This window comes from Halichoerus grypus, chromosome 2 (assembly GCF_964656455.1).
Source record: "Halichoerus grypus chromosome 2, mHalGry1.hap1.1, whole genome shotgun sequence".
NCBI lineage: Eukaryota > Metazoa > Chordata > Mammalia > Carnivora > Phocidae > Halichoerus > Halichoerus grypus.
In genome coordinates this window covers 80,770,399-80,793,727 of record NC_135713.1, presented here as the reverse complement: position 1 = coordinate 80,793,727, position 23,329 = coordinate 80,770,399, and the positions used below count along the sequence as shown (strand labels likewise).

At 35.5% G+C, this 23,329-nt stretch overlaps 1 protein-coding gene across 8 annotated transcripts in view; it reads right to left on the bottom strand.

Annotated features, from left to right (window-relative positions):
- The window catches only part of ARB2A (ARB2 cotranscriptional regulator A), a 405,509-nt gene that overhangs the window by 340,063 nt on the left and 42,117 nt on the right, over positions 1-23,329 (bottom strand). For 7 of the 8 annotated variants that reach the window (XM_036094063.2, XM_036094058.2, XM_078067067.1 and 4 more), the window contains one exon: positions 19,250-19,350. The exons of the other annotated variant lie outside the window; for it this stretch is intronic. In XM_036094063.2, the coding sequence (XP_035949956.1) occupies positions 19,250-19,350 (101 nt within the window). The remainder of the gene's footprint in view (positions 1-19,249; positions 19,351-23,329) is intronic. 8 annotated transcript variants of the gene reach the window in all.

Below are 23,329 nucleotides of genomic sequence, written 5' to 3'. Positions count from 1 at the left end.
TACAACATGCAAATGTTGAAAAGGACAGATTTTAAGACAACCAAGACAAGCAAGCAAACATTTCACAATTTATTTTTTGTTTCTATATTTATATAAAAAAATTTGAATATATTACTTTTTCTCATACTGAAACCAGAACCATCTTAAAGAGTTAAAATCTACATTAACACAACTATAATTTCTCCAGTGTGACCTTTATAAACATTTGGTAATTTACCACTGATGTAATCTGTGTCTGTAGTTTTGAGAAAGGATTTTTAACTGTTTCTTTAATAGAGAATTAAAATAACCTATTCAGGTTATCTATTTCTTCTTTAGTGAGATTCTGTAGTTTGTGTTTTTCAAGGACTTTGTTCATTTTATCTAATTGTTGGATTTATTGGCATAAAGTTATTCATAGTATTCCCTTACTATCCTTTTAATGTCTGTACAATATGTAGTGATATTCCCTCTCTTATACCTAAAATTATCAATTTGTATCTTCTGGCTAGAGTTTATCAAATTTTCTGGTAATATCAAAGAACCAACTTTTGGTTAGTGATTTGTGTTTTTAATGCTTTTCTATTTTTATTTAATTCATTTCTGCTCTTTATTTCTTCTATTTACTTTGGTTTTAATTTGCTCTTCTTTAGTTTCTTAAGGTGGAAGCTTAGGTCATCAATCTTAAACCTTTCTATGTTTCTAATATAAACAGTCAATGCTATAAATGTTCCTATAAGCACTGCTTTAGCTGCACCCCCACTAGTTTTAGTATGCTGTATTTCCATTTTCAGGAAATTAAAAAGATTTTCTAATTCTCTTTGGAATTTCTTCTTTGACTGATGGGTTATTCAGAATTGCACTGTTAAGTTTCAAACAATAAAATTGGGTTTTTCCATATAACTGAGAGAATGTACTATATATTTGGTCAGAGAACACACTTTTTATGACTCAAATCCTTTTAAGTTTGTTGTGACTTGCATTATGGCCAAGAATGTGGTCTATTTTGTTTTAGAGGTATTCTTATGCTGTTAGATGGAAAGTTCTAAAAAATACCAATTTGATGACATTAGGTAATAGTGTTTAAATTTTCTATATCCTCACTGATTTTCATCTACCTGTTCTGAGTTATTAAGTAGGATACTAAAATTTTTTATTGTAACTGGATTTACCTACTTCTTTCAATTCTATCAGTTTTTGCTCTGTGCATTTTGAAGGTCTGTTTTTAGGTACATAACCTTAGGATTATTATGCCCTCCTGATGAATTAATCAGTTTATCATGATTACTTGACTCTGTCTACCCCTGTAATATTTACTTGTTCTGGAATCTCATTTGTCTGATATGAATGTAATTGTTCCAGTTTCCATTTGATTAGTGCTAACATGGTGTATATTCTTGCCACATTTTTATTTTTATACTTTGTGTCTTTATATTTAAGCAGGTTCTTATAGAGAGCATATGACTAAGCCTGCCTTTTTTTAGCCAATATAACAATCTCTGCCCTTTAATTGGATTTTTTAGACCATTCATGTTTAAAATAATTGTGATATTATTGAATTTAAATTTAACTTCCTGCTGTTTCTCTCAGGTCTTCCTTGTTCCCTTTTTGCTCATTTCCAGGCTTTTTTTTACACTGAGTTTTTTAGTTATATCACTTTATCTTCATTATTAGTTTATTAGCTAAGTCTCTTTTTTTGAGGTTAGTCCAAAAATAACTGTATATACTTTTAAGGTATCAGAGTCTATCTTCATATTATAACACTTCACATATAGAATAAACTTAACAATACCTTCATTTCTCTCTTCCCAGCCTTTGTGCTATTATTACACATTGTATTTGTACACATGCTTTAAATTCTACAATGCATTATAATTATTTTTGTTTAAAAAGTCAATTATCTTTTGTTATCAGCTTTTCTGAGTTATAATTTCACACCATAAAATTCATCCTTTTGAACTGTACAATTTACTGGTTCTTAATATATTCACAGAATTGTGAAAAACATCAACACTCTCTAAATTTAGGACATTTCCATCATCCCCCAAAAGAAACACCTAACCATTATCAGTCACTCCCTATTCTTCCCGCACCTAATGCCTTGTCAATGATTAATTTACTTTATGATTCTATTATATTTGCCTCTTCTGGACATTTCATACCTTAGAATCATTCAATACATGTTTTTTTGTGTGTGTGACTGGCTACTTTCATTTGCATAATGTCCCCAAATTTCATTCCTATTCTAGCATGTATCAAGTACTTTATTACTTTTTACTATCAACTATTATTTCACTGTATGGATACCACATTTTGTTTATGCATTCATCAGCTGATGACCTTTGGGTTGTTTCCACTGTTTTGCTGTTATGAATAAGATTACTATGAACATTTGCATACAAGTTTTATGTGAGGGTATGTTTTCAATTCTCTTAGACATACACTTACAATAGGGATTTCTGGGTCATATAGTAACTCCATGGTCATATGTTTTAACATACTGAAGAACTGCCAGACTACTTTCCAAAGTGGCTTCACCATTTTATAATCCCACCTACAATGTATGAGGGATCTGATTTCACCAACATCCTCACCAATACTTGTTATTACATTTCTCTTTTATTATGACCATGTTAGTGGGTGTGAACTGAAATCTCATGGTTTTTATTTGCATTTCCCTAATGACTAAGGATGTTGAGCATCTTTTCATGTACTTACTGGTCACGTGTGTATCTTCTATTCAAAAATATTTATTCAGACCTTTTGTCTATTGTAATTGTATAGATGTTTTAATGTTCTTATGTACTAATTCTATCTTACATATCATTTTGTATTTATTTCTAGTGACCCAAATTTCTCCTGGTTACAGGTTGTATCTTCCTACTTTTGTGCATGCCTGGCAATTATGATTGGATGCCAGACTCTGAATTTTATGTTGACTGCTGGATTTTATTGTATTCCTTAAAATATCCTGAGGCTTTATTCTCAGATTGTGGGATGAAGTTAAGTTACTTCAATAATGTTTAGCTCTTGTGAGGATGTTTTTAAGCTTTATTACAGCAATTCCTGAAGAGCTTTTAGTCTTCAGTTACTCTGATTCCCATACTAAGGCAATGCTCTTCTGAGGAATACCAAATGTCCCATGTGTTAGATCATTTCACTCTCACTGGTAGATACACAAACTATTTCTGGCCCAAGGAAAGTTTTAGAAATTGTTCTGCCTGCACCTTTCCAGTAGTTTATCCCATCTTTAGATTACTAAAGCATGCATTTTAGTAGATTATTCACATGCACACACTGATCGATACTCAGCCAAAAACTCGGGGTAAATCCACTAAAGATCTCCAGAGCATCTTCTCTTTTCGATTCTTTGTAGCTCACTCCTTTCTAGTATACTGCCCCACAATGTGAGAAAATCCTAACCAACTTGGCTTCCCCAAACTCTGAACTCCCAACTCAGAGACACCTCTGGCTGGCTATGTTTGGGTTTCTTCTCCCCCTGCTGTAGCTTGGAGCCTCTCCACAGGCAGTGAGTTCTTGTGAAATGTCTGAGAACTATTGTTTCATACATTTTCTCTGACTTTTAAAAATTTAAGGTAGGGGAAAGATTCTTTCCCTGTTATTCTACTTTGGCTGGGAGTAGAAGTCCTATACACTTTTAGGAATATAAACAATTCATTTACCAATATTCTGTCATAGAACCAAGGCCTTTTCATTGAGTATTATTCTACTGCCTAGAATTCTTACATATGTCATACTCATTATGCTACATCTATGAATTCTAGTTCACCTTCTTTAAAGTATAGAGCACATTTAAAACTTTTAAGAAACACTTGCAATGAGTGAAAGTGCCTTTGGATTTTATAATTCTCTACATATACACATACATACACTCCACAATTTCTTATAGTAATTACATTCACAGTTTCTTTCAGTACCTGCTCTTATTCAATCTTTCCTAATTATTCAAATTGTTTTGATAAAAATAACAATTCTTTTTCTTTCCTTTCAGTTTTCATGGGTTTATAGAATTATAATGAAAAGCATAATTCGAATATACAACTTTGGGAATAAACTTAGTTGGAGGGAAAGAGACACACAGACTACTAGAGAATACCCTACACTAGCCAAAACATTCAGGGTGAACCATTCAGTAAGTTAGTAAGACAACAGAAGTTTGTTAATAAAGCTTCCCCTAAATAATCAAGATGTATCAGATAATTTAATATCTAAGGACTATAGGCTTTTATTAACTACTTCAGAGAACAACCTGTCGACCAAAGAAAGTAAGTCTCATATAAAATGGCAATTACTTAGAAGAAACTATAACCTAAAAAGGAGATTGTGCCAGGAAATCCCACCACCTTTCCTAATAAAGGTAATAATGTGAAAATATTAAATACAGGTTCCGACAAGGATTTTGAAGAAGACAAAAGGTGAAATTTGTGTGACAGTAAGAGAAACAGACCAGGTGAAAGGGACCATGCAGACAATGTCTCAGGCATCAATAAGTGCTGTTCACAGACTGGCAACTGCCTAACATACACACCACAGAAAGCAGTTCTGTGTAAGAATTTGTACCAATAAATGAGTTATTTCCAAATAACAAAATGTGGTATATTACCTATATAACTTTAAAATGGCAAATCAGCTAGATTTTCATGGAGAACTATTACAAATCAGCATCTTAACTTGGATTGTAAACACTACAATCCTTAAATTATCCTTTAATAAACTAAAGAACTAATTTACTAAAAATTACTTTGGAAAAGAAAAAAGATGACCTCATTTTTTTACATTTAAATTCAATTAGCCAACATATAGTACATCATTAGTTTTAGATGTAGTGTTCAATAATTGATCAGTTGCGTTTAACACCCAGCACTCATCATATCACCTTCTTAAATGCTCAGCTTACTTCATTAAAATAATTTACCATGTTTAAAATACTGATTTATAGCATTATAAAGAAACGCTTGGCCTAAAAATTTTTAAAAACAAAACCTAAATATATTAAAATAAAAATTGTAAAATTTATTACCATAATACCAGGTCTAAGATACTAAGAAATTCCTCCTGAATAATACATTGGATTAAAGTTTCCAGTGTGTGATACTGGAAAGCAGTATGCTTAAGAACTCTGATATGAGATCTAATAATAACACACCAAATGTTCTTAGGCAAGTCATTTACCTTTCTCTTGCTCTATTTAGTCCTATCTGAAATCTTTATAGGAAACATTAAAAGCCATGCAGCACAGGATAAGTTCTGAATATGAAGTAAATGAAATATTATCAGTTCTTCAGAATATCACTAAAGAAAGCAGTACTTCCTTAAGGCTACAGCTAATTATTTCTTGACTGTGGTACCTTCAAAATTCACTGCTCTGAGTGCTTTCAAGCCTGTTCCACTGTCCACCAGTTCTCTCAGTGTATAAGCAGAGAACTTTTTTTTTTTTTTTTTGAATCTTCAGCTTAAACCTTTCTTTCCTTAGCTTCAGGCAACTGATGTTTTCCCACAATCTTCAAAGAATAAAATAATTCCCTTCCTTCATTGAAAGTGTTACCTTGCAGGGATCTATAAAGTATGATCAAGTTCTTTGGAGTCTTCTTTTTTCCCATCTATATAAACATAAGAATACGTTATACCTTACCTTTCAATCTCACATTTTTTTGATTTTGTAAATATTTTTCCCTGTTAGATTTTTTATACCAAATACAGGCTTTTAAAGAATGAGTTTATTATTACCGGAATGCCAAATCTTCCCATTTTACATAAACACATGTGAAGCCACAACAGGAAAACTGCTTCAAATCCCATAACGATACTCAACAGAAAAATCATATTGTCATTGTATTAAATATTCAGTCAAAAATATTGAGTACTGGTCCTGTGCCAGGCTCTATGCTCGGAAAAATGCTATAAAGCAAATAAACAGAGCCTCTGAGTTCATCTAGCTCACATTTTAGAAAGAAAGAAGTATCTAAGAAAGACATTAAGTGCAAGAAAAAACAAAATGTGTTATGAGTTATGGCAGTAACTATCGGCATGTGAGAATCTAACCTAATCCTGGATCAGAGCAGGTCTCACTAAAGAAGTGAGACTAAGTTATTACCTGAAGGATAAGTATCAGTTAAACAGACAAAGGAAGAAAGAAGTGTTCCATGCAAAGAAGAGAGGCCATGTTAAAGCTGTGAGAAAAATAACTTCGAATAACTCCTGAAGTTCATAATGGCTTGAGTTCAGAGTAGGACAGAGGAAAATGAATCTACACAGTTCTGCTCAGACCTTGTATTCTACTTGTAGTCTGACCTTTATCCTAAAGACACCAAGAAATGGAAGGTAATAATGTTTTAACTTTGGGATAACGTTCTGGCTTCAGAGTGGAGATGTCAAGAATTACACCTAGCCAAGGAGATGAGTCAGGAGAAGTCCGTGAAACACCTCCACTGATCTCCAGATGACTTCAGTCTACAGAAATCATTACTTCTCCTTGATACATATTCTTCACATGGCTTTAACAACACCACGTCTCAGTTTTCCTTCTGCCTCAATGGCTATTTTTTTAGTCTCCATTGTGCTGTAAATAAATGTGATGTCCCTTCCAAAGGTAAAACAGTTTGGGTTAAAATACATACATGTTGACACATGATCAAACATTATTCCGGCTATTTCTGTGAGGGTGTTGAATGAGATTTACATTTAAATTGGTGGACTTGAAGTGAAGCAGATTGCCCTTAGTAATGTGAGTAGCCTTATCCATTTGGTTGAAGGGCTTAACAGAAAGAAAACTGACCTCCCCCAAGCAAGAGGGAATTCTGCCTATAGACTGTTTTTGGACTCAAACTGCAACAAACTCCTCCCTCTGTTTCTCTGGAGAACCCTAACCAACACATCCATTAAGCCTTAGTTTAGGCCCAACACACCTACTAAAAGAGAGATATATTAAACACAAAGGGAAATAAAATATAATACCTGTTATAATAGGATTATTTTAAAAGCACATATGAAACACAAAGGGGAGAGATGTCCATTCTAGCTTATATAGATCAGGGTAAGCTTTCTCAGAGGTTGATCTAAGCCTGAAAGATGAATAAATACTCTGCAAGCAGATGGGAGGGGGGCGGAGAAGCAACTTCCCTGGCACCAAATAGTCCCTGCATGAGAAGAAGCCCAGAGATATGAAACAGCATGCCATATTAGAAAACCACAAGTAGGTTTATATAGCTGAAGCATAGGGTGAGTGGGGACTAGGGCAAGAGAGGAGGCAAGTGACAAAACCAGAAAAATAAAATAGGGCCAACTCATGAAAGATCTGATTTGAGAAGGTAAGCAGTTTGAATTTTACTTTGTAGGGAAACACATAAGGGTTCTAAAATCAGGCAAACTTGATCACAGCTGCATTTTTAAAAGATACCTCTGGTAGCAGTGTTAAGAACAAGTTCAACGAGATGGAAATGATGGGAGGGAAACCAGCATGGATGACAGACCACATTGGAGGTCAGTGCCTTGGTCTGATTAGGCTGCCATAACAAAGTCCCATAGCCTAGGTGGCTTAAACAACAGAAATTTATTTCTCATATTTCTGGATGAGATCAAGGTACTAGCTGATTAGGTTGCCTAGTAAGGGCTCTCTTGCTGGCTTGCAGACAGCTACCTTTTTGCCATTTACTCACATGGCCTTTCCTCAGTATGTGCAGAGACAGAAAGGGGGGGGAGGGGAGACGGATCTCTTTCTCCTTTTTCAAGTAAAGCCACCAATCCTGTCGGATTAGGACCCCACCCTTATGATCTCATTTAACCTTAATTACCTCCAAATACAATCACGTTTAGGGTTTAAGGGCTTCAACATGTGAATTCTGGGAGGGGGACACAATTCAGTCCCATAGCTGCATTGTAGCGATCTAATTAGATGATAGATACCTAAGTGAAACCAACAGCAGTGGAGGTGGAGAAAGATGTCATGCTTAGAAGGTAAAAGAACAAGACCTGGTCACAAATATGAAAAGTGGAGAACCCTAACCAACACATCCATTAAGCCTTAGTTTAGGCCCAACACACCTACTAAAAGAGAGATATATTAAACACAAAGGGAAATAAAATATAATACCTGTTATAATAGGATTATTTTAAAAGCACATATGAAACACAAAGGGGAGAGATGTCCATTCTAGCTTATATAGATCAGGGTAAGCTTTCTCAGAGGTTGATCTAAGCCTGAAAGATGAATAAATACTGAAAAGTGAGAGGACTTAGGAACTTTCTCACTTACATAACTGGATGAATGGTAATACCATTCATTAATACTAAGAACGCAGGTTATTGGCCTAGCAGAACCCCAGGGGCTTCAGAATTAGAAAATGCAGGCCCAGTGAAGAAGTCAGACTGAAAACAGATTACTGAAGATCTATCTACTGAAGACTTAACAACCAAGTCTGAGATTTGATTTTGCCATGGTTACAAACTAATCTGTTAGCCTGTTACATGGATACTGACAGCAGACTCAGAATTTCTGGGTCAGAGACAAAGGCCTTTATAAATCATGACACAGCATAGGCATGTTTGCATTGGTTCCCTGGATCCCAAATTCCTGAGGGGTAGCATTATATGAGCCTAGATGAATGCTGTGCTCACAATGATTTGACTTAAAGGTGAGGAATATGAAACGTGGGGAGCCGACCATTTTAAAGCGAGCTGTAAGCAATCCTGTTTTTTGTCTCATCTTATCCCTCAAGATGACTTACACAAACACAACCCTGAGAAACTGCCTATGCAAAAAGCAGGCAGGGCCTTGCATTCTTGGCATACGTAATAAGACATGTAAGTAAAAGCATGAGAAAATCCTGTCACAACACTCACGGACCTATGTCCAGTTCATTCCCTCTGAGACTCCAAATGCATTTATGCCCCAGGCAAAATACTAAGTAAGGTATCTCTAAAAAAATGGAACAAACCATTTGAAGACAACTCAAGAAACTAGAATGGATGCTGTTATCCCTGAGAAAAGTATTCCAGATTCTAATCTTTGAAAGGTCCCAAACAAAATAGTACTATCCAAGAACACTAAGTAAAGCCTGCCAGTGAACAAGCCCCACTCACGTAAAAGATGCTCCTTCAAGTTTCCTATCAACTTCTATTCCCCCCCAATATTTGTGAAACTTTTCAAACATACAGAAAAGTTGGAAAATAATACAATAAACACCTTTACATTTACCCCCTTTGATTGGAAAAACTGTTAACAACATTTTGCCATATATGCTTTCTTTTTATTTGTATAGGCTTTTTTCTTTTCTTTCTTAAGAAGCATTTAAAAATAACATGCCTTGGGGGCACCTGGGTGGCTCAGTCAGTTAGGCATCTGCCTTCAGCTCAGGTCATGATCCCAGGGTCCTGGGATCAAGCCCCTTGTCGGGCTCCCTGTTAGGTGGGGAGTCTGCTTCTCCCTCTCCTGCTGCCCCTCCCCCTCACTTGTCCTCTCTCCCTCTCTCTCTCAAATGAAATTAAATAAAAAAATCTTTAAGGGGCACCTGGGTGGCTCAGTCCTTAAGCGGCTGCCTTCAGCTCAGGTCATGATCCCAGGGTCCTGGGATCGAGCCCCGCATCGGGCTCCCTGCTCGGCGGGAAGCTTGCTTCTCCCTCCTACACTCCCCCTGCTTGTGTTCCCTCTCTCACTGTCTGTCTCTGTCAAATAAATAAATAAAATCTTAAAAAAAAAAAAAAAAAAAAAAATCTTTAAGATCTGATTAGAGTCAGATTCAACATAGATAACCAGAATATTCAGTTAATGCTTTGTACTTCAAATTGCATCACATGAGAGGAAACATAAATGTCAAGTTATTCTATTACTAGTAATACTAACTGTTCATTTAAGTGCCCATAGTTAGATCTCTATTTTAAGGTACCTATTTTTCCATTTACAATTGCAAGAAATCTCTGAGGTGATACTTCAGAACTATGCAAATATACTGTGCAAATAATCCCTCACATACTTTTACCTAATGAAATTAGCATCCACTGATAATCGTTATCTGAATCAATTATTTCACAGAAGGGTTGTACATTAATTTTTTATTATTAATGAAACAAAATTACCACAAACTTAACAGCTTTAAACAACATAATTTAGCATCTCACAATCTGTAGATCACAAGTCTACATTGGTTTCTCTGCTCCAGGTTTCACAAGGCCAAAATCAAGGTGTCAGCCTACAGGTTCTTACCAGGAAATTCTGGAAGAAGTCTGCTTTCAAGGTCCTTCAGGTAGTTGGCAAAAGCTAGTTCACTGAAGTTGCAGGCCTGAGATCCGCAGTTCCTTAAAGGCTATTAGTACAGGGACACCCTTAGCTCCCACAGGCTTCTATATGGTCCTTGAATGTGGGCCCTACCTTTATCTCGGGCCAGCAATGTCATGTTGAATCCTCCTCATGTTTGGCTCTCTCTCGCTTCCCTTCTGCTGCCTCTCTTACAAATTCCTCTTCTGTCAAATCTCCGTCACTGACTCTTCTGCCTTTCCTGTCAGTTTTAAATAACTCATGTAATTGCACTGGGTCCGCCCAGATAATCCAGAATAATCTCTCTATATTAAGGTCAGCTAAATAATAACCTTAATTAAATCTGCAAAGTCCCTTCACAATAGTACCTAGATTAGTGGTTGATTGAATAAGCAGAAATGTGAATCTTCAAAAAACATTTTAACAATTTAACAATTATGCTACCCTCCTGCAGTCCATGGAATTGCCTTTCCTTTCACACTTGCATCAGTCCCAGCCCATTGGGCCCCTCCACCAGGAGACCAGCACAAACCGCTGCTTACACCGCATTTCCCAACAAGAGAGTTCTGCAGGGCCTCGGTTCTGGTGGAGGTGGTGACAGGTCTCATTTCACAAGCAGACCAGAGCACACCTAGTTAAAACTCACCACATTCTGGCCAGGGACCAAACACTACCAAGAGCAGGCAAGAAGAACCACTGCAGGCAACTGGCCTGCAGGACACAACAGCCAGAAAACAACAGTACAGCACAGACAGCACACACTAGAGACACTCCCAAAAGTGCCAGGCCCTAGGCATTACATGACCTCTTCTTTATAAAACTATTACTTTCAGTAACAGGAGACATAACTGGCTTTGCTAATACAGAGAAGCACGCAGAGACTTAAACAAAATGAGAAGACAGAGGAATTTACCCCAAATGAAAGAACAAGATATGGACATGGGCAGAGATCTAAACCAAACAGTTATAAGTAACATGACTAATGGAGAATTTAAAGAAACAAACATAAGGATACTAACTGGACTTGAGAAAAGAATGGAAGACATCAGTGAGACCCTTACCACAGAGATAAAAGACTTAAAAAAAGAATCAGAGAATAAAGAGTGCAATAAATTAGATTAAAAACACACGTGATGCAATGAACAGCAGGCTGGAAGAAGCACAGGAATGAATTAATGACATAGAAGACAAAGTAATGGGGGTGCTAAGTGAAATAAGTCAAGCATAGAAAGTCAATTATCATATAGTTTCGCTTATTTGTGGAACATAAGGAGTAGCATGGAGGACATTAGGAGAAGGAAGGGAAAAATGAAGGGGGGGAAATCGGAGGGAGAGATGAACCATGAGAGACTATGGACTCTGAGAAACAAACTGAGGGTTTTAGAGGGGAGGGGATGGGGGGATGGGTTAGCCCAGTGATGGGTATTAAGGAGGGCATGTACTGCATGGAGCATTGGGTGTTATACGAAAACAATGAATCGTGGATCACCACATCAAAAACTAATGATGTATTGTATGGTGACTAACATAACATAATAAAATAAAATTTAAAAAAAAAGAAAACAAACTAATGGAAAGCTATGTAGCTGAACAAAAGAGAGAAAGAATTATGCAAAATGAGAACTGACTTAGGGAACATAGTGACTACATTAAATGTAATAATATTCATATTATAGGAGTCCCAGAAGAAGAGAGAGAAAAGGGGGCAGAAAATTTATTTGAAGAAATAATAGCTGAAAACTTCCCTAATCTGGGAAAGGAAACAGACATCCAGATCCAGGAGGCTCAGAGAACCATCAAAATCAACAAAAGCAGGCCAACACCAAGACATGTTGTAATTAAATTGGCAAAATATAGTGATAAAGAAAAAAATCTTAACAGAAACAAGACAAAAGAAGTCATTACCTTACAAAGGAAAACCCATAAGGCTAGCAGGAGATTTTTCAACAGAACATGGCAAGCCAAAAGGGAGTGGCATGACATATTCGAAGTGCTGAATGGGAAAAATCTGCAGCCAAGAATACTATATCCAGCAAGGCTATCATTCAGAATAGAAGGAGAGATCAAGAGTTTCCCAGACAAACAAAAGCTATGGGAGTTCATGACCACTTAACCAGCCCTACAAAAAATGTTAAAGGGGACTCTTTGAGTAAAAAGGAGAGACCAAAAGTAACAGTATAAAGGCAGGAAACACAAAAGCGAATATTCCTGTAAAAAAATCAGTCAAGGAACCCACAAAATAAAAGGATATAAAATATAATAACATATCCCTAAACTGTGGGGAGGAGAAGAGGAAAGAATGGGTTCAAACTTAAACGACTATCAACTTAATAGAGACTGCTATATGCATAAGAGTATATAAACAAACCTAATGTAACCAAAATCAAAAGCCACTAATAAACATGCAAAGAATAAAGAGAAAGAAATCCAAATATATCACTAAAGAAAATCAGAAAAACATGAAAGAGAGACAAGAAAGGATCAGAGAAAACCTCCAAAAACCTCCAAAAATGACCATAAAACAAACAACAAAATGGCAATAAATACCTATCAATTATTGGACTAAACACTCCAATCAAAAGGCATAGGGTGTCAGAATGGATAAAAAACAAGACCCATCTATAGGCTGCCTACAAGAGACTCATCTTATTATTTTAAAGATTTTATTTTTTATTTATTTGTGAGACAGAGAGAGCATGTGTGCATGAGAAAGAGAGCACAAGAGAGGGGAGTAGGGAGAAGCAGTTTCCCTGCTAAGCAGGTAGCCCAATGATGATGATACAGTGCTTGATCTCAGGACCCTGGGATCATGACCTGAGCTGAAGGCAGACCCTTAACTGACTGAGCCACCCAGGAGCCCCAGGAGAATCATTTTAGACCTAAAGATACCCGCAGATTGAAAATGAGGGGATGGAGAACATTTATGATGCAAATGCATGTCAAAAGAAAGCTGGAGTTGCAATACTTATATTGGACAAACTAGTCTTTAAAACAAAGACTGGGGCGCCTGGGTGGCTCAGTCGTTAAGCATCTGCCTTTGGCTCAGGTCATGATCCCAGGGTCCTGGGATTGAGCCCCACATCGGGCTCCCTGCTTGGCGGGAAGCCTGCTTCTCCCTCTCCCACTCCCCCTGCTTGTGTTCCCTCTCTCGCTGTCTCTCTCTGTTTGTCAAATAAATAAATATAAAAAAAAATCTTTAAAAAAAAAAAAACAAAGACTGTAAGAAGAGACAAAGAAGGGCACTATATAATAATAAAGGGGACAATCCAACAAGAAGATATAACAATTATAAATATTTATGTACCCAACATGGGAGCACCAAAATACATAAAATAACAAACATAAAGGAACTAATCAATATTAATACAATAATAGTGGGGGACTTTAACACCCCACTTATGTCAATGGACAGATCATCTAAATGGAAAATAAACAAGGAAACAATGGCTTTGAATGACACACTGGACCAGAGAGATTTAACAGATATATTCAGAACTTCCAGCCTAAAACAGCAGAACACACATTCTTTTCAAGTGCACGTGGGACATTCTCCAGAACATATCACATATTAGGCCACAAAACAAGTTTCAACAAAAGATTAAAGTCAGACCATGCATCTTTTCTGACCACAACACTATGAAACTAGAAATCAACCATAAGAAAAAATGTGGAAAGACTACAAATACCTGGAAGTTAAATAAAATGCTACTAGGTAATAAATGGATCAACCAAGAAATCAAAGAAGAAATAAAAAAATTACATGGAGGAAAATGAAAATGAAAGCCCAAAGGTACAAAATCTTGACACAGCAAAAGTGGTTCTCAGAGGGAAGTATATAGCAATACAGGCCTACCTCAAGAAGCAAGAAAAATCTTAAATAAATAACCTAAGATCACACCTAAAGGAGCTAAAAAAGAACAACAAATGAAGCTTAAAGCCAGTGGAAGGAAAGAAATAATAAAGATTAGAGTAGAAATACATAATATAGAAACTAAAATAATAGAACAGATCAATGAAACCAGGAGCTGGTTCTTGGGAAAAAAATCAATAAAACTGATAAACCTCTAGCCAGACTTAGCAAAAAGAAAAGAGAAAGGACTCAGATAAATAAAATCACAAATGAGAGAGGAGAAATAACAACCAACACCAGAGAAATACAAATGATTATAAGAGAATATTATGAAAAACTATACACCAGCAAACTGGACAACCTAGAAGAAATAGATAAATTCCTAGAAATATTAAATTACCAAAACTGAAACAGCAAGAAATAGAAAATTTGAACAGATTGACAACCTGCAAAGAAATTGAATCAGTAATCAAAAAACTTCCAACAAACAAAAGTGCAGGACCAGACGGCTTCACAGGTGAAAAAAAAAAAAAAATTATGCCCCTGGTTGTTTTTGTGTGATTCTAGCCAAGAATAAAAAGCCACGCTTATAAGACTATCAAATCATTGCTATTCTCTTATTAAGCACACTGACAATTTATTAATTCTTAAAGAGGTAATTAAGATAAATATTAAAGGAAATGCGAAGACCCAAATTAGTTAAGAAAATCAAATCTCTTTCATTAGAATTTCTGCTGGATTATAAATTCTCCACTTAATAGTAATTCAGTATTGATATGAAAGAGATAGTTGGGAAAATTTCACAAATTACATGCTAGTTTTTACAAATGAAGCCTGAAACCTAAATTCTACTTACTACTTGACATATGACAGCCTTTGGAGTCTTCCTGATTGAGCCTACCAGAAACATTATTCTCTGGCATTCAACTCCAGTATATATACTGAAGAATTCTATTTTGAAAATTACCCTTTCACACCACTCTCCCACCTCCTTAAACCCTGACAGTATCTTTCTAAATTTAGATAAATTATCCAAACTTATTATAGGCTATATATTTTTATCAAGCTATATGTAGATAGTAAAAAAAAAAAAAAATGCGTATTAGCAAAAGCATTTGTTTGACTATAAAAACGTAACTATGTGAATGCAAAGAGTATTCTTTTGTGTAGTTATGGAACTGCATTCTAAAAACAAACTGACATCTCAGTTTATTTTACTTACACAATAAGTTTAATTTACATAGAAATGACAGAGCATTTCAGGAGCAAGTCTTAAAAACAATTTCTGCTGAATGACTGCTATAATAATCTCCTTAAGAGAGAAATAAACATAAACTAAAACGGCATTTGTGAAACATACATAGTAGCTTTCTAGTGAAGACAAAACTCGATATTTAGTAGGAACACACTAAAAAAAAAACAGAAGGGGTTTGGTTTAGATTGTTGGCTAAAGTCAGAATCTGTTTCCTTAAAACTTCAATCTTAAGCGTATCAGAAGCTATTTATTAAGGCAGGCTCCTAGGCAACAAACTCCAATTTGCACTTTCTTCTGAATTCCACCCTATCCATCAATGAGGAGGAAGGAGGTTTTTCAGTGCTTCTATGTACAGGACGTGGTGAGATGCTTTCTACAGATTCTCACTTACTGCAACTAGCAACCTCACTGGTAACATGAAGTACTAAATTATTTCCAGAATTTAAATGCAAAGGTTTATTTGTTTTCTAGGAACTTTGGACAGTCATACAAGAACTTCTATTTTTTGAATTATAGCAAATTAAGTCTAGAGTTTGACTATGAAGAATAAAAATTTTCCAGCAGAACATGCCACAAATACAGACTACTTTTAATCAAATAATTTTAATCAGCAAAGCTATAATCATCTGAAACTCTTAGAAATTAAATGGGAATGAGAGTAAAATAATTGAAAATTGTTTAGTTCTACAAATGGGAAAATTATCATTAGCATATCATTTTTCTTTCTTCCAATAAGAAAGCATATCTTTATGTTCAAATTCCTAAAATTAAGGAATTTCCTGAAATGCATAGGTCTAGAATTTATAGTTTATATATTTGTATCACTCATTTGCTATTCAACAAATATCATGAGAACACAGAAAATTTCCCCAAACTGTTGAAAGACAAGCATAAAAAAATACTGTAATACAGAGTAAAGTATCTTAAGAGAAAGAAAGCAAACTCACGCCATTAGTTTACTAACATTTTTTAATTCTATTATTTTTAACTTAATTTTTAATATTGCTAAATGGAATATTCACATTTAAGGTCACATTAAATCTTTCTTGAAAGAAGGCAAGATAGGCAAAAAAAGAGAATGAGAAGAAAGGAAATTGAGAAAAGAGAAAGACAAAGAACGGTAGAGGAGATGAGAGAGGGCTTCCTAGGAGACATCAGATCCAAAACCTGAAGGCAGGTAGAGGTATGAATGAAGTATAGTAAGGTGGTTAAATCTAACTGGAAGGCATAGCTCAGAAATAGAAATGAAGGAATATGGACAAAAAGATAGGTCCACCTATGTATTACTAAATCCCACCATAATGAACACCAGACAAATGTACTATAATGAAAATTGTGTCATTATTTGTATGTAACTAGAACTCATACATCTCAATCCTAAAATGTAGGAAATGAAATTCAATTAATAATCAACCTTCAACAGTGAGATTAGTAATGAAAACAAGTTATTTCAAATAAGACATGAGAAGCAAGATGGTAGGGAACAAAATGCTAACAACCAGACTTCCCTTCTCTAATCCTTGGATCTTTTGTTGTGACAGTTTTATGCTAGAAAGTTATATTTACTTTTGATAAATATATTGGGAAGCAAAAGGGATTGATACTTGAAGCTCAGGGGTCCACTGATCTAAATTTAAAATACACTACATTACAGAATAAATCCTGTGATTTGGGGTGATCGTTTGGGGCCAATTTGATCATGAACACAAATGTGAATGCAGGCACAGGAAGTGGGAAATCTAGATAATGCAGAATATTTTATCTCTATCTATATATAATCATTAAAGTGAAACTTCAAAATACTTTATCATGGAGTAAGATCCACCAAAAATTAAACCTGTGACGATCCATATGTCCAAAGAACATACGGTAGGAGATCTAGGAGAAAGGAATCACTTGTACATGGATAATCTAATAAGACAGTTGCTAAATTTTTTTTTTTAAACTACCTTTTTTTTTTTTTTAAAGATTTTATTTATTCATTTGAGACACAGAGATACAGACAGAGAGAGAGAAAGCATGAGCAGGGAGAGAGGCAGAGGCAGAGGGAGAAGCAGGCTCCTCGCTGAGCCAGGAGCCCGACATGGGGCTCGATCCCAGGACCCTGGGATCATGACCTGAGCTGAAGGCAGACGCTTAACCATCTGAGCCACCCAGGTGCCCCATAGTTGCTAAATTTTGACAGAGATGATGCTAGGGGATACAGGTTAAGGGTGGAAAAGATGCAGATGCCAAAAAGGACAAAGTTTGTTTACAGAACAGCACCTGTCCAAGTGAACAAATATGTGTGGCTCAGGGAAAAGAGTAAACTGTAAGCCCCATTTAAAAACAAAACAAAACAAACATCCCCAGTTCTTCTGTAAGGTCATATAGTATGGATATTCTAGAATCAACATAATACTAGCCTGCAGCATATAATTAATTCATGTGGAAATGGGCAAACATCTCATGTGCAGCAGAAATTATTCAGGGCACTAATTATACTTAAGTTATAAATGCTAGAGAACAATGTCAAGAACTTTGAAGGGCCTGAGATTTTATCCTGTTTGCAAGCTAACAAGTTAGCCTGCTACTATTTCATGGATACTGTCAAAAGACACTAGACTCATGTGTCAGAGACAAAAGACTTTATTACTTGAGGTATAGGGCAAGCAGCATGAACTTATTTTCATCTCTTTCTTTGGTCCTTCAAAGCCCAAAGAGGCAATGTGGACAGGCCAAGGATAGAGGCTAAGCACACAGTGGGACTGTATTATAGCTGAGGAACCTCAAAATTTATGAAGCCCAATCTTATAAGGGGGTTGCTAACAAACCTGCCCATTCTTTGCCCCCAGTGGGGGACAGGAAAGCATTTTCTTGGATAGCTAACAAATCTGCTCTCTGCCTTGGAGGAAGACACAATTTCTGTCTTCCAAGCAGTTTCCTAATACAAACACCCTCAAAAAGGTAGTCCACAACAAAAGCTGTCAGTGCCTTTGCTCAGACACATGCGGAAATGCAATCCATGGAGAACTTTCTCCTAGCAAACATACACCAAGTTTCATGTATTCTTTATGCTACTGTTCAACCAAGTAATTCATTCTAACTAGTTTTTTAAAGAATCAAAACAGGAATAGAGGAACTTCAGCTTTTCCTTAGAGAACGAAAGTAGTATGCAGTTATCACACTAAACAAATGTGTCCATATGCATTTTATTAAAATTACTTAACATGACACAGAATGAATAAAACTTTTGGCTTTAACAGAACATTCACCTGAATGACAAATGACATTGGGGTTCCTCCCACTGGTACCATGTGAGGAAACTAAATGGTCACAAGGCCTAATCCTCCATCAAGTCAAAGGTAGTAGGTTAGACCCAATTTATTAGCCAAGTAAATATCAATCTTCACACAGATAAGCACTTTTTTTTTTAACCTTTATTGAGGAATAACTGACTGTGATGATTTGATATATACATACATTGTAGAATGATAAACAAGATTAATACAATTAACACATCCATCACCTCACATAATTAACATAGTTAACTTATTTATTTTTTTTAAAGATAAGCACTTAAAAGAACACTTATCCCGCCTGGCAGGGTGGAGGATTCAACCTCTTTAAAAACATTTAAAGGATAAAACTTGGCATGAATTTGTTTTCTGATGTAATAACTCACTACAAAATATTAGGGTCACGGGAAGGATATGTTTACATAAAAACATAAACTTTGAAACTGAGAATATGTTTCAAACATAACCATTGAAATAAACAAAAAAATGCAAAATGTTTTTAAAATCACTTTTTTTTTAAAGAAAGACTTCAAGAAATGCTTTAGCTTCAAAACCTTTATTCTGACTATTCAAAATTGGAAAAAAAAAAAAGTTTAAAGTTGAATATATGACCATACCTCTCCTAGAGCTTCGTATCTTTTCTGGTTCCACCTGTGCAAGTCTTCCCGGTAGTTAAAAACAAATGGTTCCCCAGTTTTTATGTGTCTTAACTGCCCCTCTAGAAGATAAACAAATAGTATTGCTATGATTCAGAGTATATTTATAATAATATGAAAAATATAACAAATAATGTCTGATAAAAATGTAAAATAACTTTCTCAGAAGTTTCATTTTTTCTTTACATTTTCCTTCAAATATTAACATGATGCAAACATCTAACTACTATAAAAGAATGGTCCCAACTACTCAAATGCTGTGGCTTTTGACCTTCATTTCTCTAAAGCAAATTAACATTTGAGGGCCTATCATGTATAAGGATCTTGGCTAGCTACAGCCATGAACATGGCCTCAGTTCCTAAGCTTAGAGGTTACCGGAGGAGTAAAAGCATAAATATCAAAAAGTTAAGCAGCTTTTCAGGAAGTTAAGCAAGAGTGAAGTAAGTCAACAATCCAAAAACTGCCACAGGCAACTCATGTAGACGATAAAGTCTAAAATGAGTTTGGAAAAATGGAAGATCCCTATAGGTTACAATAGGTTCAGAGGTTCCAGTGAGATTTCTCAACTAGGCCTTGAGGTATGGTTAAGATTTCAAATGAACATTGGAGAAAAGCAGTGAGCCAACACTGGTTTGGACTGTCAAGGCAGACACACTCACTTCAGAAATTTTACTGGTAATAACTTTGCTAATAATATTAAGGGAATAAGCAATCCAGAGGCACAGGCAAGGAAAAGCTGGAGAGGCATTTCTTCCCGGGTCCTTGCCTCTCACTGCCAGCACCCTCTGGTCCAGAGTAGGTGAGGTCTCTAAGTGAGGCAAAAAGGTTACCTCATACATTGGTGAGCATTTGGTTACAAAATACTTCAATTTTATGTGCCAGAGAGTGGTACTGCTTCTATGATATTCTTCAGAGAAATTTACTTCAAATATCCACAGATTATATGTTAGTTTACCATAAGCAATGCCAAACCAGTCATCCTGCTCAAAGTCTTCCATAGATAAAGACTCTGCTCATAGCAAACATTAGTCTGTATTCACAAAAAGATTACAATATCAGCATGTTCATAAGGAGAAAAGACCAGGCCACCTGTGTTCTTTCTGTCCCAGAAGCATGCTGTTGGTAATCAGGAGAGAAGCAGACCACAGGCCAATTACTTTAACCTACTCTCCCCTGCCTCTACCCAGCAATTTAAACAAAAATGTGAAAAATGGACAGAACATCCAAATAACAGTGAATTATCCATTTCAACAGAAACAAAAAGAAGTACTGAGCCAAACTGCAGAACACTGGAGAACATGTTGGGATCAAAAAGCAGAAGGCTCAAACTACTGGATCTGGACTTTATGCTAAGAGCAGTGAAGCACAAGAAAGGGTTTAGAGCCCAAAGAGGGACATGACATGCAAAGTGGAACTTAGTATTTGATTTTTATTCAATGAGGGCATGCAGGAGTGGACAAAATGTTGAAAGGAAAATTATGGCACTAAAACTGAACCCTGGAAATATACTACTCCAAGTAAAACTACTTCACCATTTTTATGAATCAATTTCACCACACACAAAACTGCCTTTTTAAATATGCAAAATAAGGGCTAATCCTTATTTGTAAAGTTTTTAATACTCTCAACATGAGACACTGTGTTAGATCACTAGAACACTCTTTTTTGGATTCTTTAGGAAAATGGGACTGTCAAAATAACCACCTATTAGCACTAGTGTTAAAAGTGAAAAGAAGGTTAAGAGTCAAAGAAAGTGAGCAAGTTCTTATCCAGAAAAAACATCTGGATCACTTATGTTATATTTTCGTTTGCAAGTATGGCATTTCTCAAAGGTTTGGACAATCTCTCCAGTGACTGTCAAAGGTCTGATTTAGGATACTTTAGCTTAGGGTCCCCTAAAATCTGCTGTAAAGTTTCACATGTATACCTAAAATGTGTGCTATTCTGGGAACTGTATCCATATATTTTATCAGATTTGTTATGAGTCTAGGACCTCAAAGAGGCTATCACTTGCCTAAATGAATTAATAAATTGAAAGTATTTAGGATACTTCCTGGCATGTATTAAGAGTTCAATAAATATCAGGTATTATGGAAGACGATATTCAAACTCAAATGGTCTGCCTCAAGTCCAATTATTTTTTTTAGTGATATAAAAGTGTACTGCACCAGAGCAGAAGGAGTATAGGTGAGGGTAAAAGGGGAAAAGCCTTCAACTTCTTCATCAGCAAGGATATCTAAGCTGGGCCTTATACAATTACAATAATGAGAAACACAGGTGTATTTGAAAAGGCACAGTGATTTGAAAGAATAAGGTATCAATTTGATGCAGGTAAAAAAAAAAAAACTCTTCCCCTTTGTTACAAATTGTTTGGCTTAGAATAAAATTTGTATCCAAATTCATCTTTTATCCAACTAACTACTTTAAAATCCTTTAGAAAAATTAGAAACTTCTTCAATCAGGTAATGAAAGTTCAATTTCAAAGCTTTCATAAAAGTTTTTGTCATCATAAAGTTAAAAAAGAAGTCCCCAAAGATACTAAGTTAGAATTGCCCTTTTAGAGGTTTAGTATTGAGACCCAGTTTCTTGTTTCCAAATACTCACCTCTTTGAAAAAATATTAACCATTAACCCAAATTCAAAGGTGAACTGTATCAAACTAAAAAAGATCCTTAAAAGTGACATTCCCTGCTTAGAATTCAAGTATTTCTGCCTCATACTGTTAGTCTATGTTAATGCAAGACAATGTCCAAGATACTTATAAAATGAATGGTAGGTGTGTTCAAGGATGCACACACATTTGAGGTATACATACATGAAAGGACACATGTGTATGCAAAGGTAAAGGTATGTACGTAAGTGTGAATGCAAGGTAAATACATGCAAGGGTGTACAAGTGTGTGAAAAGATGTGTGTATGTATCTGGTAAGACAGGGGAAGATAAAAGTTTATTGCTTCTGGAGCACCTGGCTAGCTCAGTTGGTAGAGCATGCAACTCTTGATCTCAGGGTCATGAATTCAAGCCCCATATTGGGTGTGGAGCCTACTTAAAAAAAAGTGTATTCTTTCTTTGTTTTTTTACTCACTTTAAAAAATATTCACAGAAGATGAAACATAGACTTTAGTGAAAACTGATGTCCTATATCCATAAAGCAAACATAGTTCTATGATTTACCCACAATACCAACATCCCATCCAATTCCTGTTCTGAAGGAATCTAGGAATCATTTTAAAGGAATAAAGACAATTTTAGTCTAAATGCTCATTTGGTTCTGTTAATTAAAATATAAAGAAATTTGAAAAAACAAAATATTACTACTTATACATATCTTGGCATTAAGATATCCTTTATTAAAAAGCATGAAAACTAACATCAGAAAAGAGATCAAAGTTTCTAATATCATCTGTTTAAAATCAATTAATCTTCTAGTACACAGAGACTGTCACTATAAATCCTGATACCTATAAGAAGGGATATCCACTACCACAATGATAACAAATCACCAATTTAGTTGATGTGGAGCAACAAATAGAAAGCTACAACTTAAACGCTACCAAGCCTGTAACAATAGTACTCTTCAAGTGTAACAGTATGTTATTAATTCAGGGAATCATAATTATTTGTTTCAGAAACATCCTTGTAACTTATAGTATGTTCTTCCAAACCTCAAGTGCATTTATTATTCAGAATTTAATTAATAAATTTAACATAAACAGGGTGCCTGGGTGGCTCAGTCAGGTAAGCATCTGCCTTTGGCTTAGATCATGATCTGGGGATCCTGGGATCAATCGAGCTCTGTGTCGGGCTCTCTGCTCAGCAGGGAGTCGGCTTCTCTCTCCCTGTCTCTCTTTCTCTCATTCTTGCTTTCGCTCTCTCTCAAATAAATAAATAATCAATCTTTAAAAAAATAAAATAAATTTTAAATTAAGGATGGATTTTAAAAAAATCATGGAAAACTGAGTGTTATGCTTTAAAATATTATCACAGATGATAATTGCTAGCCATTTAACTTTAAATATGTGAAAAAGTAGCATCTTTCT